The 16,677-nt window shown below is 40.3% G+C and overlaps 1 protein-coding gene across 2 annotated transcripts in view; it reads left to right on the top strand.

The window, feature by feature from the left end:
* celsr3 (cadherin, EGF LAG seven-pass G-type receptor 3) overlaps positions 1-16,677 on the top strand; it is a 68,638-nt gene that overhangs the window by 42,812 nt on the left and 9,149 nt on the right. For both annotated transcript variants that reach the window (XM_088364352.1, XM_088364357.1), the window contains 18 exons: positions 624-787; positions 1,303-1,428; positions 2,372-2,541; positions 2,632-2,817; positions 3,943-4,053; positions 4,155-4,323; positions 7,713-7,854; positions 7,974-8,094; positions 8,839-9,022; positions 9,297-9,398; positions 9,484-9,578; positions 9,680-9,889; positions 12,667-12,862; positions 13,462-13,650; positions 13,732-13,906; positions 14,293-14,460; positions 14,880-15,006; positions 15,712-15,918. In XM_088364352.1, coding sequence (XP_088220478.1) covers positions 624-787; positions 1,303-1,428; positions 2,372-2,541; positions 2,632-2,817; positions 3,943-4,053; positions 4,155-4,323; positions 7,713-7,854; positions 7,974-8,094; positions 8,839-9,022; positions 9,297-9,398; positions 9,484-9,578; positions 9,680-9,889; positions 12,667-12,862; positions 13,462-13,650; positions 13,732-13,906; positions 14,293-14,460; positions 14,880-15,006; positions 15,712-15,918 — 2,842 coding nt within the window. The remainder of the gene's footprint in view (positions 1-623; positions 788-1,302; positions 1,429-2,371; positions 2,542-2,631; positions 2,818-3,942; positions 4,054-4,154; positions 4,324-7,712; positions 7,855-7,973; positions 8,095-8,838; positions 9,023-9,296; positions 9,399-9,483; positions 9,579-9,679; positions 9,890-12,666; positions 12,863-13,461; positions 13,651-13,731; positions 13,907-14,292; positions 14,461-14,879; positions 15,007-15,711; positions 15,919-16,677) is intronic.

Consider the following 16,677-nt stretch of genomic DNA (forward strand, 5'->3'; position numbering starts at 1 on the left):
AACAAAGAAAACAAAGACAATAATTCACACTCGAGAGCACAAATGTCTCAACGACAACACAGAGATGCCTTTTTTGTATGTCAGGTTATCCATTATCACATCTTCTTTCTCCCCACATTTCCTCAGCTTACCTTCTGTTTTCTCATTCACTTTTGATATATGCCTTAACGCACAGTTAATCACGGATTTTTTTTAGTCTGCGTCCCAGCTACCTCCTGTCATCCTTTTGTCATTTTTTGCCTCCATTATTATGATTATGATTGTTATTTTGTCGATGTTTCCTTAAAGCACCTTATTTTATTTTTTGCCCCTGTTCTCTGCTTTGTCCCCCATCTACCTCGTAATCCGCTTGATGATTAACGTCACTCATATTCAATCTTCATCTATCTCCTTGTATTATTTTTCCTGTCTCCTCTTTTCAATTTCTTTCCTCCTCTTTAGTCCACCATCATCCTTTGATTTCACCCCAAAAGCCGTGCTTATGCTGCCATTATTATTTCCTCAGGCAAGATATTTCATGGGTTTGTTTAATCCTTATCGCCTGTCCTTTCTTATTATCTGACAATGGGTGAATGAGAAAATTCTGCCTTAACATCCTTAATCCATATCTCCTGATTTCTTAGGTCTCTTGACCTTACTGGTCCATTGTTCCTTGGTGGGGTTCCCAACATTCCAGACAACTTCCCGTTTGGCACCAGGGAGTTTATCGGCTGTATGAAGGAGCTGCACATTGACAACAAACCACTGGACTTGGCTGGGTTTATTGCTAACAATGGAACTCTGCCAGGTTAGCAATTTTATTCAAGCCATAGCTATCTTTCGTTGCTCTATTTTTGGGACTAGCAACAATCTGTGCATGACCAGTGGGTGGCATGGGAACAGATATCATAACACTAACAATGATGGCACACTGGCCAACAGGACGATTTAAAAACAAAAATAATGAAGGCAATCATAATAATAATGATGCGTTCAATTAATCTATTTCCAAGATGACTCAGAAGGTTTAATGCTTTGTTTTCATATTTGTAAATGAAATATGATGAAATTCACGCACATATCTGTGCTTGTGACCTGAACAAATTCATCAGAACTTACAGCAGTCTACGTACTACATTGATCCCAAATGCCCCCACTGCCCTGATGCATTTCAATAGCTGTCAATTATACGGGGATTTCTGCCATTCATAGTCCAGCTTGGTCCCTATCCCCAGTGAATACGTGCAATTCGCTATGTATCCGTTTTTAATACCTGCAAATACTATAAATATGTAATATGGTGTTCTCCTGTGTTACTGATAGGCTGCAGTGCAAAACTTCCCTTCTGCAAGTCCAATCCCTGTCAGAATGGAGGAATCTGCCGGGTCAGCTGGGAGACATTCTCCTGTGACTGTCCTCTTGGGTACGGAGGGAAGGACTGCGGCCATGGTGAGAGCCTATTTCAGTAACAAAAAATAAATTTGCCTATGGTGTTCAGTGCTTAATACATTACTATGAAAATATTAGCAGAAAGTGATCACAGTATGAAATCTACAACAAGGTGCTTTCTATGTTCAATGGGCTTTATTTACCTGGACGTTTTAGATAGAAGAGCAAAGGGTCAAATAGGAGCAGCATGGGTAAAAGAAAACTGAAGCTTATGGTTGAGCTTGAGGGTGGAACAGACCACAAGGGATTTTGAGCAGAAAATGAAAAGCTGTTACATAGATAAGCAGGAGCGGAAGACAGGCTGGAAAATATGATCAGGGTTAGCTAAATGTGTTTATAAGTAAAACAGAGTTCCTGAAAAGAGAACAGAGGCAGATGGCGAATGAATGAATCTCGCAATCTCCAACGCTCACTGAAGTGGTTTGCAGTAGAGGTGTAAAGTGCTTAGGATGAGAATTGGCACCTCCAAATCTGAGACTAAGCAGCAGATCCTGGGTAGAAGTGACCCAAATGAGTCGTTCGGGAGGAACTTAAAGTTGAGTCGCTCTTCCTCCACATTGAGAGGAGCCAGATGAGGTGGCTCGGGCATCTTGTTAGAATGCTGGTGAGACGTTCCGGGCACATCCCACCAGGAGAATTCTCTGGAAACGACCCAGGACACGCTGGAGAGACTCCCAACTGTCCTGAGAACACCGCGCTGTTGACTACCAGCGCGGCATTCAAATTTCAGTGTCTAATCATTATTCCAAGTGTCGACTTTGCTCGTAATTACACTAGGCCGTGGTTCTGTGGTTATTCATACACACGCACACAGTAATATTAAATTTCCTCTACATCATATTTCTTCTCAAGTCCAATGACTCATCCGATGACTCTTCACCATTATTGTCATCCCGGATGTCTCTGACTTTTTACACATGATCCCTTCTCATCTTTTCTGCAGTGATGCCACACCCCCATCGCTTTTTGGGAAACAGTGCCCTCTGGTGGGATCTAAAGAACGACGTCACTATTTCCACACCTTGGTACCTGGGTTTGGTGTTCCGAACCAGATCCCGAGAAGGGACGCTGCTTCAGGCTCAGGCCGGCCAGTATACAAGCCTGCTATTTCAGGTTAGGAAACATCTCTTTCATACTTTTTGTCTTATTCATGCTACTTCGACTACCCGATTATGTTTACTGATGTGTCGCATTCTCTTCCAGGTGATAAATGGTCAGCTAGTGTTCTCTGTCACTCGGGGTTCTACCAGACCAGTGAGGTTGAGGCTAGATCAGGTTCAGGTGGCAGATGGGCGGTGGCACGACCTCCAGCTAGAACTACGAGATGTTCGCAGTGGCCGTGAAACTCGCTATGTTGCCACTCTTCGCCTTGACTTTGGACTTTATCAAGTAAGTATCAATAAGCCAAAAGAAACCATCACTTCAATTTTACATTTTATAGCTGATCTTAGAGAGAATGTCTCAGCCAAAGCTCTCACAAAGGCAAAGGGTGCATACCTAAATTAAGTATGATCCACTCCAGCTCTGGAGGTGCAGTTCTATCGACCAGATCTGGTCGGTCTCTGCAACTGTAACTACAAAGTTAAAATAGATTCAAGTAAAAATAATACACGCTTATATAATTTGCACCCAAATCCAATCAAATTTCTCTGAGTAAAAACAAATCACTAAACCACATTCACATTACACATAAAAAAATTGCTTCTGAAATAGAATTTGAGCTATTAGTGTAGCTCAACAAAAGTGTTTTTCCTCCTCTATAATGTTTGCTAGGCAGAGTCCTAAGCTACGTGTATAGTAATAATAAAGGTAAACCACCAACAGAAAGCAGGTTTTTTTTCACATTTATTTCCTTGTGAGAATGAAGACCATTGAACAAGACCATTACAAATGCCCAAAGATTGTATCTGGAATCTTCTCGCTAGGTTTGTGAGGATGTTTACAGCAGTCGATGTTTGACATTAAGTATTCATTAATTTGACAGTGATTACCTTTGAAATTACTTTGCAGTGACTGTCGGCCAAACATCAATTCTTATTGCTGAAAGACTAACATCGTAGATGGGACCCATTGATTTATATTTCATGCTTGATGTCTAATGTTCCCAGACACTGCTGCTTCACATCACATCCACTGTTGTGAGCATTGTCACTGTGTGCATTGATCTCATTTGATTGTTTTCTTTTATTTAATTGAGTCTATTATTCTGTCTGCCGCTCCATCTTCAAAAGCCAATCTTTTAGTCTGCAATGTGTCCTTGGTAATAATCACACATGAAAAAAATATATACTTAGAACTATTGCACTTTAAATTTCTTTAAATTCCACTTTAAATTAATTAAAAAGACAACCTTGATTTCTTCATTCTTCATACATTTCTATTTGATAATGACTGTGACATTCAAATGAAACCCGCGTCTTTGTTCAGGAATTCAGTTCTCATCTTTTAACAATGATCATTTTTTTGCCTTTTCTGTCCCCCTTTGACTTCTCACTATTCTTTCCCCTCCATTAGGGAACAGCAATTGTAGGAAACGAGATTCATGGATTGAAGGTGAAACATCTGCATGTGGGAGGAGTGTTGGGCTCTGGAGAGGTCCAGAATGGGATCAGAGGATGCATACAGGTGAGACTATAATGGTGAATTATTGATGAATGGGTGGCCTCATAAAGGGAAAGTTATTTGTTTTTGTAAAATATGTATGCAATAACTGTCTCTCTTTCTAGGGTGTTCGCTTGGGTGTGAGACCGGACGCCCCCTCACTGCCGCGCCCCTCCAGAACTGTCAAAGTTGAAATTGGCTGCAATGTGGGGAACCCTTGCGTCTCATCTCCTTGTCCCGCCCACAGTCGCTGTTCAGACCAATGGGAGCGGCACACCTGCATATGTGAACCTGGTGAGTTAGTTGCCTTTTACCCACCTGGGAAAGAGAAATTGCAAAAGCTATCTTCAGAGAAAGAGGGAGAGTAAAGTAATGATATCAACTGTTTCATTTCTTAAATTTACATTGTGCATAGCAGTAAATTTTCCCAGCACAGATAATTTAACTGTTTTCACATGTTCAGAGTTAAAGTAAAAAAAGTTTGTCAGAAAAAAGTTAAGTGCAAATACCTGAAATGTTGAGGAGCTGTTTGAGTTTTCATCCAAATGAAATTGAAGAAAAAACTGAGACTTTTGAGGCAAATGAGAAGAGATGAATCACAACAGTGGGAGCAAACACGTGAACAAATGAGCCAAAAAGAGAGTTAGAGGAAGATCAGAGCGGAGGAACAGACGGTTTGAAAATGTTAATGCTTAATTAAGTGAAAATGATGGCAGACGGAAATAATGTAAACAGCAGCGGTTTGGGGCGGTAATACAAAAGACGAGAAGAAAGAGAACTTGAGAAAGTCTAATTAAATAGCCTGAAAACATAGGCGACACATTTCGTGAATAGATCTGAACAGTAGGTTAGAGGAAAAAAAAAGATTTAAAACTGAATCATTAATTAAGCAGAACAAGCTGCAAGAGAAATGTGTCAGGATACAAATGACATCCTCAGCTCTGCATTGTTTACATGCAACCATATGTCAGCAGATTGAGGGAAAAAAGTGTTTGAGAAAACAGTCATTGTATTAAGAATTATTCATATTCAAAATACTCATATTGTAAAGTAAAGTGAAAAGTCTCTGGTTGTCTGTCCGTCTGTCTGTCTGTTTGTCCTTTATGTACTGTATATATTTGAACAATGTAAAAGTTAGAGGGGAGTCACTAAACAAGGAAAAGTTTGGAAATGAGACAATGTGCTCGCAGCAAATATGGAAAAGGTGTGTGTGTGTGTGTGTGTGTGTGTGTGTGTGTGTGTGTGTGTGTGTGTGTGTGTGTGTGTGTGTGTGTGTGTGTGTGTGTGTGTGTGTGTGTGTGTGTGTGTGTGTGTGTGAGAGTGTGTGCGTGAATTGCAAGCAGGATGAAGAGGCTGTACTGTGTGTTCAGAAGCCTCAGGCTTTGCAGCCTGGGAGAGGAAGCACGGAGGCAGTGCTGCTTCTGTTGCATCCTCCATTAGCCCATGAGCTAATGCCTCTTGTCTTATTTGCATGGAACACCGCAAACGCGTGTGTGCGTGCACACGCACGCTCTTGTTTATTTTAAACTACAGCTCTCATTATTTTTCATCAGCACAATGATCATTAAAAATGAAGAAAGTTGAACAATGAGTGCGGCCTACAGACAAATAAAAGTTTAATAACAGAACAGAGGGTGGGGAAAAAAAAGAAAGAGTTAAGATCTCAATAATTCACCTTCATCTGATAAATCAAACACATACAAATGACTACGTACGCAATCGGTCCAATACAAGACATTGCACACAATTTTAAATAGGGCAAACATGTTCACTTTTCTCCCAATGATATATTTTGAATAAATGACTAAAAATAAAATACAAAATATGCAAACAACCAATTGAAAACATTCTAACAAAAATAACATGCAAGGGTATCTGCATGCCTCACAATATGTTTGCCTCATAAATATGAGCTGTCATTGTGTTCAATACTGCCCGTCAACCATCTTCAAACTCTGGAGTTTGTCTTTTGCAGTATGTGATTTTTTTTTTCACCCCCCAAGGTATCCAAAATGATCATTCTTGAACCCATATCCAGCAATCTTTCCATGTAGTCTTTCTGTAAAAATATCATCATATTGTTTTTTTAATTTGTGCTCAACCAGGTAAAGTCAGAAAAAAAAACCTTTCAAGTTTGACAGATGTTTTATTATTGATCAACACTGATAATGGAACTCATAATACTGTAGAAGAGAACCAACGGACAAAACAATAAATCTAAATGGAGTGGCATTTTTGCCATTTGCAACATGCTGCAATAACTACAACCTGCGCTACCTACCATACTAATATTACAATCACTGATAGTTACATGGACTAATTAAAATGTCTCTTAACAATTTTTAATAAAACTGCTGCCAGTCAACCAGTATTGCTGTCAACATAACAAAAGAGATCAGCCAATGCTGCCAACCCAGTTTGATCAATATCTGACTTTTATTTGCTACATCGATCAACTGGATTTCCTATTACCTGTCTATCACAACTCTGAAACCAAATTAATCTGTTTAATTTGCACCTTGATAACTTTGAAATATGCATTTCCATGACCTACAAGAATGGAGTGTCATGATTACGATATCTGTCTTGGTGGTCACCGTCTGTGCGTTACAGAAATATGATCAAAAAGTCTTGAGACAAAAAGCAAGTCAAAAACAGCTCTAACTCAAGTGTTGCGATATATTGTGATGTACAGCAGTTGCCGTAGTTACGGTTAAGTGAATTAATCTCTCCCAGTGGCGTCTCGGCTTGGTGACAGTATCTCAGGGAATCAGAATTCGTTGTGAATGTGGTAAAAGGATTCTCTTTCAGAAGCAAACCTCTAGAACAGTCACAAAAACAGTGTGTGTAATGATTAAAAAAAAAAAGTTTTAATTAATCATACCTTTTCATCTTGTGTGATGTGCTGCTGCTTTGTTCACACAGTCTCAAATCTGTCTGCATCTGAGACCGGTTCCCTTTTTTTTTTTCCATATTGTTGTCTCAAGGCCCATCATTATAAGTGTTTGAACAAAAAGCCAAGGCTGTCGTCACGGTGCTGTCAGTTGCCATGATGAATGAGTGGAGATGTATAGCATCGATAACGGACTGCATTTGTGCGTGTGTGTGCGTGCGCATGTTCGAGTGAGTGTGAAAGCAGAAATTTGTGTGATTCTATACTGAACGTATCTGTGTGGCTGTGTACGTGTGAGACGTCGGCATCAAGTCAACATGCTTTAAATAGATTTCTGTTAATGAGCTTGTGAAATACAACCACATAAGGTTTCTCAGCTCCACATCTATACATTATTAACACTCGTGACAAAAATACTGTTGGAAGAAAAAAAATGCTATTTTTGTACTGAATGTGTTGATCTTATTTATCACACAGAAGGTTGACAGCTATTTGCCCTTAGCGTGTTTACAAAATGCTCGCTGCTAGCAAAATATTCATGAAGATTTCCGCAAAACATTCACGACATCCGTCTCTTGTCTTTATTGCGTACATCATATTGTTATGGTTGGAGGGAAAATCACGGCTCTTTCGTAGAAACCAATGTACATTTTCTTCCTACATGTTTGACAAAGTAAATGAGCTGTACATGAATGTCAAGAGTATTTGTATTTGCTCTTCACATCGCGTTGGAATGCATCGCATTGGAATGCATGTTTTTTTATGCACACACTCTCTCACTCTCTTGCAGGTTACTATGGGAAAGGGTGCACTGACGCTTGCCATCTGAATCCTTGTGAAAATGACGCTCAGTGCCACAGGAAGCCCAGCTCGTCACATGGCTACATCTGTGACTGTGGTGACAACCACTATGGACAGTACTGCCAACACAGGTGGGTCCAACTTCTGTCAAACTTTATGCAGGGTTCTTTAAAGCTAATTTTGATAATGAGCGGCCAAGATACTGTATATACTTTATATACCAAATCAACTATCTTGTGTGCACATTTAGGATTGACCACCAGTGTCCCAGAGGTTGGTGGGGATCTCCCACCTGCGGGCCCTGTCATTGTGATGTCAATAATGGCTTCGACCCCGACTGTAACAAGACAAGTGGACACTGTCGCTGCAAGGTAGGACAGGACGCACGCTCATAGTGTCTACAGGCCGTTTTAGGTTGGAAATTGCATAATTTATACATCATTGCATACTTTGTAAACCACCTTGCTACTAGTACCCAGTCTGCTATCGTAATATACAACTGTGATACATGAAAAGAAATTATTTTTAAGCACAGATTACATAAAATAACTATGGTCTGAAAAGCTTTATGTGGAAAAAGAAAAAAAAAAAAAAAACTATCACCATTTGCATGGCACACAGGCTTGTGCCATGTCGTCCGTGTGTGTGTGTACATTTCTATTTGGGTGATCCACTCTCTAATATTTACTATTACCCTTCAATCTGTGTGGTATTATGGAAAATGTATCAGATTTTTTTTCCCCAGGTGTCCATGTCCACATATATGTTCTGTGTGACACATACGTGAATATCACCATCATTATGCTATTGTCTTTTCCAATTCCTGTCAACTCTGTCTGGCAGGTCGACACTGGCAGCCCTTAACTTGTCGTTCAGAATTTGTCAAACCTTGTGGGCATATGACTGTTAGAAAATTATTTGTGTGTTGTTGGAAATAAAAGAAAAATAATTCAGAAACAAACACATTTAGACAGTAAGTGAGTGATATCTGGTACTAAAGCAGTTGGTGGCAGTCATCGTTTTTTCATTGAAGTGGATGGATAGTTTTTATTTTATTTTGACTTTTATTTTTAGTTTTAAGAGTGGGTTTGCTAATTTTCTTCATGTGTTTTCAGGAGTTTCACTACCGTCCGCGCGGCTCAGACAGCTGCCTGCCGTGTGACTGCTACCCAGTCGGCTCCTTCTCACGAACATGCGACCCCGAGACTGGCCAGTGCCCATGTAGGCCCGGCGTGATTGGTCGCCAGTGTAACACTTGTGACAACCCATTTGCTGAGGTCACAAACTCAGGGTGTGAAGGTGAGGGTGTGTTTGAGTTCTCACGTAGTTAGGGATTTTTTAGTTTGCTAATTAGAAGTGTGAAACAAGTCAGTGTCTCTTGGATTTTTTTTGTGTTTTTATATGGTTTCAAACACTCTAGTTACAAAACAATGTGAGCCCCATCTCTATTTTCCTTCCAATATTTTTGGATAATTTATTATCTCTGGTCCGTAGGTCTTACTCATCCACCACATTTGTCTGCATGTGAAGCAAACACCACATCCATTGTTACTAAATGTTTTGTTTTGTGCAGTCATTTACGATGGCTGCCCAAAGACCATCACTCAAGGGATCTGGTGGCCACGGACCAAGTTTAACCTCCCCGCTGCCGTTCCATGCCCTAAAGGTTCTGTGGGTGAGTTCACATCTCCAGTCAATTCATACAGGTTGTGACCTTTTGGAATGGAACCATAACACAAATTCTGCCCTTGGACTTACAGGGGCTGCAATCAGACACTGTGATATTGAGAGAGGCTGGATGGAGCCAGACCTTTACAACTGCACCTCCCCTCCATTTGTGGAGCTCAATGCTGCTGTACGTTGGCAAATAATGCTCTAGATAGAAAGAAAGCACAAGGTATTTAGTATTAAATTGTAGCTGCATTTACATCGCCATATTTCTTGGTTTTCATTCAGCTGGATTCACTTGAGCGCAATGAGACAGAGCTGAACACAATCATGGAGAAGAAGCTCGCACATCAACTCCGTGATGTCACCGAAGCAACAGGCCGCCTCTATGGGAATGATTTGCTCATCGCAGAGCGACTGTTGTCACGCCTTCTCACCTTCGAGACCCTACAAACTGGCTTTGGACTCACCGCCACGCAGGATGCACACTTCAATGAGGTAGGAGATGCGTAGCCATTGTCAAGTTTTAGGCAGACAAGAATGCAGATTTACTTTGATGACGATTGCAGGATCGGCAGCAAGGGTCGATATAGGATAGTGGTGAAAAAAGGAATATGGAGGAGTACATGAGCGTGAGAGGAGCATTAAAGTGCATTGAAAGAAAATATGTCGTTAATGTGCTTGGACAAGGTCTTGATATCGAAGTCTGAAGGCTAACAAACACATTAGAATTCAGTAGGTGGGCATAATGTAGCATCATTCATTGCCTTGCTTTTTCACGTATTGCTCAAATGATTACTTCTCCTCGAAACAACATTGATTTATTGAATTCAAATTGTCTATTATACTACTTTATTACGTGCACAATGTTGGGATAGGACTATTTTGATGTTATTTTGGTTGAGCAAATGACTAGTACTTTGAAGTTGGAATAATATGCTACAGTCAATATGCTGTTGTGACTCCCAAAACAAATTTTGCCTAACGCCAAGTTAGGGCTGCGCAATAATTCATTGTCAATATATATCGCAAAAGACACCTGGTCAATATCAATAGAAATTGTACTTAAGAAAATGTGGATTTAAAAAAAGTCAGTCTAAAAAAAACCCAACTGTGTTATTCTGCAGGCAGACGTTACAAAAACCCAAGAGGAAATTTGGACCGCAAAAACTGTTTTTACTACCAGATATTTTGAATGGTATTTTTCCTTTTGATAGCTTTCTTTTATTCAATTTTAATATTCAATTAAAAAATCATTAATAGACTGCTCTTCAGCCAGCTCTAGCACAGAAAAGAAGCAATTGAATTCATTCAGTCAAAAAGAGTGTAAAAATGTCCTGAACATGTTATGAGATTCAGCACTGCCACAGCGCCAGTCATGCCTGCCGGCATTGTGAACCGTGACAATTGCATCTCGATCTGACTGTATCATGAACTCCTGCACAGTAGATTAAGCCAGCATCTCTAATCCATGCAAACACGATCAATTGTGTGTGGTTTTAATTTTACAAAAAGGATTACTGCCGTGCTACTGATAAATTCATGTTGGCATCACCACACTAAACCTCTGCGTCATTGTATGTAGCTACACATGCCACAGTGTTTACATATGCTTGATATGTAGCAATGGAAGCTTAAGTCTTAAGCAAGTGATGTTGCGATGGCAGTCAAGTGATGGCAGCTCATCTAATATTGCAAATGTCATTCTATCATACGACAGAGCCTCATTATACGTACCTGATATGATGAGAAATTGGGAACTTGTTGGCATTTGAACATGCCAACAGGCTTTCCAGTCATGCAATCATACTGGGAGCACTCCGCTTCCTCCTCTTAGTGTACTCTGAAAGATTTCCGTGTGTGTCATGTACAGCTTCAGCTCATTCATGCAAGGAGGGAGAATTTTAAGTTTTTGTGAGAGACTGGGAAAATAAGATTTATAGCGGACCTCTTCCACTTGCAGCTGTGGCTATATACCGAGCTTTTGAAAAGGGCTCAGTCATTGTTATACCACTAGAAATGAGTTGCCATAGAAACGGTCATTGCTTGGGAAGTAATATATCATCATCTTGTAATCACAATGACAACTTCAAGGAAATGTTGACCTTTTTAAAAAGAGAAATTTCTAATGTGCTAATGCGTATGCATTTTCTCCATTATTTTTTTCATCTCTCAATTTTCACACCATCCTTATGCCAACAGTGTTTATTCTCTTTTCTCTCTCGCAGCTCTGCACGCGTTGTAAATTCATAGCTTTTGGGACTGAAAATTGTGTGTCTTCTTTTAAGGAGAGTTATCAAAAAGAAATCTAAGATTCTCTTTATCTTTATTAAGAAAGACTTGTGGGGCATGCTGGATACTGTCATTCTTTCAAATAAAGCAAACAATCGAAGAAGGATGCTAATGTTATTGTTATTTTTCGGATGTTTGAGGTTTGGCAATCACAGTTCAAGTAACTTTCATTACTTTGATCGATCTGTCGAGACTACAGTTGTCATGGCAACTGAGTCCTACCTTAAAGGAAATCCTATAGTGAGTGAAATGAATGCCGTCTTATGTCAGACCTCTATCTGAGTGAAGCAACACGTGCTGGAAAAAATAATTCCATACTGTAGAAATAACTTCATTTTGGCAATTCATCTACAAGCAAAAAGCACTAGAGTTTGGTTTTAATTTTATTTTGAAGGGCATCCATGGCTAATTCCAATTTGTTTGACATACTAGTTTTTGTACCTTTTGTGGAAGTGACTCAATAATCCAATTAATATCCTGCAAGTGGATTCTGTTGTCTGCAGATTGTTTTCTTAAATACAACTCACTGATCAATTTTTAAATGTAAGGATGTAGCCTTAGTTCTTGGTTTGACTTCACCATTTCCTACTTGTCAGTTCCCCTGTAAATTTATTCAGCCAACCTTTTTCTGTCTTTTACAGTTCGTTGCTTTCCTAGCTCCTCCACTGCACTCTGTGCTTTGTTACTGTATTCTCCCCTGAGCATCATGATGCTCCAATACTTTATTGGATCTGGAGCGGTATCATGAAGCCCCCCCCCCCCCACCCCCCCCCCCCCCCCTGCACCCCCATGCCCTCTGTTCATATATGAACCACAAACAGAATGACAAAAACAGGCAAACCAAAGGCTCTCTTATCATGTCTTTTTATACACGTTATAGTTCTTCCTCCTCCCTGCTTTTATTGCAATTTGTCTACTTCTTTGCTTTTTTTGGTATTCATTGCAATCTTCACACCAAAATGTACTCCTTTGGCTCCTTCCAGAACATCCTGCGGGGCTGCAGTGTGCTGTTGGCTCCTGGAACAGAGGGGCTTTGGCGCGCCCTCGCTCAGGGTCAGAACCACGTTGCGAGCGGTCCGGCTGAATTGTCTGAGCTGCTGGAGCAGTACACGCAGAATCTGGCTCAAAATATGAAGCTCACATATCTCAACCCCGTGGCACTGGTGGCACCCAATATTGGTGAGTTGAGGATGACACACATACAGACATGATGGAGCTATAACATCAGTCAAGGACGATAACATTGAGTGGACAGCTTCAAGATGTAAATCCTCACGGATGATCTGCCATGAAATGGGCTAGAATGAATGGGGGACGCAGATGAGAAGAGCTGGCAGCAGCATAGAGATAGATGACGCTCACATGCACGCACGCATGCACGCACACACACACACACACACACACACACACACACACACACACACACACACATTCATCATTGGAATGGAAGCTTCCATGTACAGCGCCTGAAGCATTTCAGCTATCAAATGAACAAATTCACTCAATTTTCAAGACCTTAAAGTGTTTTTGTATTCCTTTTTTAAATGTACCTACTACTAACCAAGAGCTATCATTTGGACAAAATTTATTGGAAAATAGAAAATATTTGTAAAGGCTAATGCATGAACAATTGTATTATTCTTTAGTTTTACTGTCAAAATGTACTTTTGACATGACGCATGCTTTTAACATTTGCATGTGTGTTATCTTCCCTTTGGCTCAAACATAGGGATTTGGTTCAAAAACAACAACTTGTTTTTGTTTCCTCTGTATTTTAGTCATGAATCTGGATCGGGTGGAGAATCACACCCATGTGCGGCGACGTTTTCCACGTTACCACACGACACTGTTTCGTAGTCAGGCTGTGTGGGATCCATACACCCATGTAATACTGCCCCCCGCTGCGCTCATGCCACAACGACAACAGCAACACAACTGGAAGGAAAAAGAGCGCACAGAGAAAGAACGTGAGAATACACGCATAAATATGAAGAAGTGCGAGAGTTGCCAACAAAGAGAAAATACTAACCAAGAGTTCTCTCTCTCAGACGTTCCTCCTTCTAACGCTGTTCAAGCGACAGTTAGCATCTCGGCCAATCAGACAGAGTACACTGCAGCTCGGAGAACAGTTGAACCGCCCATCACAATCGTGATTTTGCTCATCTATCGAAGTCTGGGCGGGGCACTCCCTCCCAAATATCACACGGACAGACGAGGAGTGAGGTAAGAATCAACAAGTTCACAGTCTTTTCACACACTGTACCTTTAATGAGAAAAATCTATATTGCGATATAGGTATTTAAAATGATCTGTCACTGTTTTGGGAGAAATTTTATGCATCAAAAATATCAGTAGCACTAATGGTATTTAGAATTGCTATTGCTGACTACTCAAGAGTTGAATACTCATTATGATATTGGTATGAAGAAAAGCGGTATCAGACGTCCCTCATAATGGGAAATTCCTGATAGTCTTGGCCTACAATATTTACCTGTAGATACAAAAGGAGAGTTATCATTAGAAAATTTCAACCTCAACCTCTAGATAGGACTGTAAAAGATGGGCTCACTGAATGAGGTCATTAACCCTACACTCTCTTTTGTTTCCAGACTTCCTAGACACCCAGTCATGAACTCCCCGGTGGTCACCATCTCTGTCTACAACAATCAAACTTTTGTGGGTGGACATTTGGACCAGCCCATCTTACTGGAGTTTAAGCTACTAGAAACAGCCAATCGCAGCAAGCCGCTGTGTGTGCAGTGGAACCACAGCAGCCAGTCAGTTCACAATTGTTTGTAATCGTAGTTCAGTTCGGTATACAATATACAATCTTTATTTAGCCTTTTGAGCAGTGGTGGGAAAAAGTTTGTTCTCAAAGGCCACTGTTGACTTTTTAAAACAGTTTTGACTATAGTCATTTGTAGATGAGGCAAAAAAAAATGATGTTGCTGTGACTTTCGGCTCTTTTTTTGCCTACATGATGTATGCTGTTAGGAATAACCAGAGCTGGCTCGTAGGCTGTATTTTACCCTCCTCTGCTTTAGGGAGGTTTCTTTAATAATGCTGATATTCAGAAAGGACATGCTGTACTTTATTGTAAGGTCGCAGATTCAGATGAACAATAAAGATAACTTAATATATTCATGATGTAATGTTTATCTTCTCTCATGGATGTCTTTGTTCTGTGGTCCTGCAGGTGTGAGATTGGCGGCTGTTGGACAGTAAGGGACTGTATGGTGGTATACAGGAACACGTCACATGTCCGCTGTCAGTGTCAAAGACTGGGCACCTTTGGAGTGCTGATGGACAGTTCGCAAAGAGAGGTTTGTGATACGTACACACTATTACGTGGTCTCAATCACATGGTAGTGCAGCGGAATGCAATTAACTTGAAAGCAATACTTAACAGGCTCTTTGCCTTCTGGTCTTTGTCTTGAATTTTAAACTAAAGCAAATACCGCAAAAAGATAATGTGGTTTGTTACTGTGTTGTGTTTGCAATCTACTGCCATTCTAAGCGGTATTTTTGTCTGTAGTTCACAGATCATGATCTTATTTATATCTTAACATCTATTTCTTAAATGTTGACAGATTATTTTGTGTCATCAAAGGCTAAATACTGTAGATTTTTCTTTTAGATGCTCTCAAACCTCAGATTTAAGATATACTATAGCTTCACTTGCTTGCGCTTCTGAATCACAGTGCAGGGCTCGTGGGTCCGATCCCGGCCTCTGGCCTTCCTATGCGGCGTTTGCATGTTCTCCCCGTGCCTGTGTGGGTTTCTTCAGGGTATTCCAGTTTACTCCCACATTCTGAAAACATGCATAGTCGGTGAATTGACCACTACAAATTGTCCGTAGGTGTGATTGTGAGTGTGAATGCTTGTTTGTCTATGTGTGCCGTATGATTGGCTGGCAACCAGTTCAGGGTGTACCCTGTTTACCGCCCAAGACGGCTGGGATAGGCTTCAGCTTTCTCACAGCCAGAAATGTTACCCACTGATTTCCTTTTTATTGCTTTCACAAGCAGCAGTTGGAGGGCGATTTGGAGACGCTCGCTTTAATCACGTACTCCTGTCTGGTGCTGTCAATGCTGGCTCTGCTTCTCACCGTCCTGGTGCTGTCCTGCCTCCGAGGTCTCAAGTCCAACACCAGGAGCATCCATTCCAACACGGCGGCGGCCATGTTTCTGTCTGAGCTTGTGTTTCTACTGGGTGTCAATCAGACTGAACAACAGGTTGGTCCTTGAGTTTCTCCTGCCTAGTTTGTGTCAAGGAATCATTCTAGCTCACTCTACTTTGTGATTATCTAGGTGACTTCGACATGTAAAATGTAAAATGCAGTATGTGGAGACATTTCAGTTTGCGTTATTTCATCTGTGTTGTGACTTACCAATTTTGGCATCATTCCTAACTTGACTTGCCAGATGGTTTGTTTCACAAATCAGTCTGTAAAACAGCCTTGAGAAACATTTTGTGCAAATGGTGTGTCTGTCACATACACTAGAGGCCAATGCAGTTATCAAGTACGGTACATGAGTAAAGTACAAAATGACAAGCGGCACTTGCTTAAATCACTCAGGAAAAGAAGTTCTCAAATCTGGGAATCATTTATTTTTACCAAACATCCCAATTAAGTAAAGATGAATAAATATTAACATCACACTCAATTTTTATTTTGTATTTTTTAATCAGAGCCCTAAATTGAATTTGTGAAAACTGTTTTTCTCTTTTTTTTGCATTCGATTAAAAAAACAATCAGTCTGTTTCTTGGTTGCTAATTGAAAGCGAAATACAAACCATGCCTCTAACTTTGGCACACTGCTGATTGGGCTACTATTTTTCTGGAAATATACTCTCTACAAACTGTACTTTTTGTATATTATTGCAAAATACATTATTATGTTATCTTTCCCAGCCTGAATTTTATAGTTCTAAAACATTTACTTGCTCACTGTGTTGTTTTTTCTGTTTGATGGTAATTTTCTCATGTTTTT

Source organism: Syngnathus floridae, chromosome 2 (assembly GCF_059516105.1).
Source record: "Syngnathus floridae isolate MCC-2025c chromosome 2, RoL_Sflo_1.0, whole genome shotgun sequence".
Lineage (NCBI taxonomy): Eukaryota > Metazoa > Chordata > Actinopteri > Syngnathiformes > Syngnathidae > Syngnathus > Syngnathus floridae.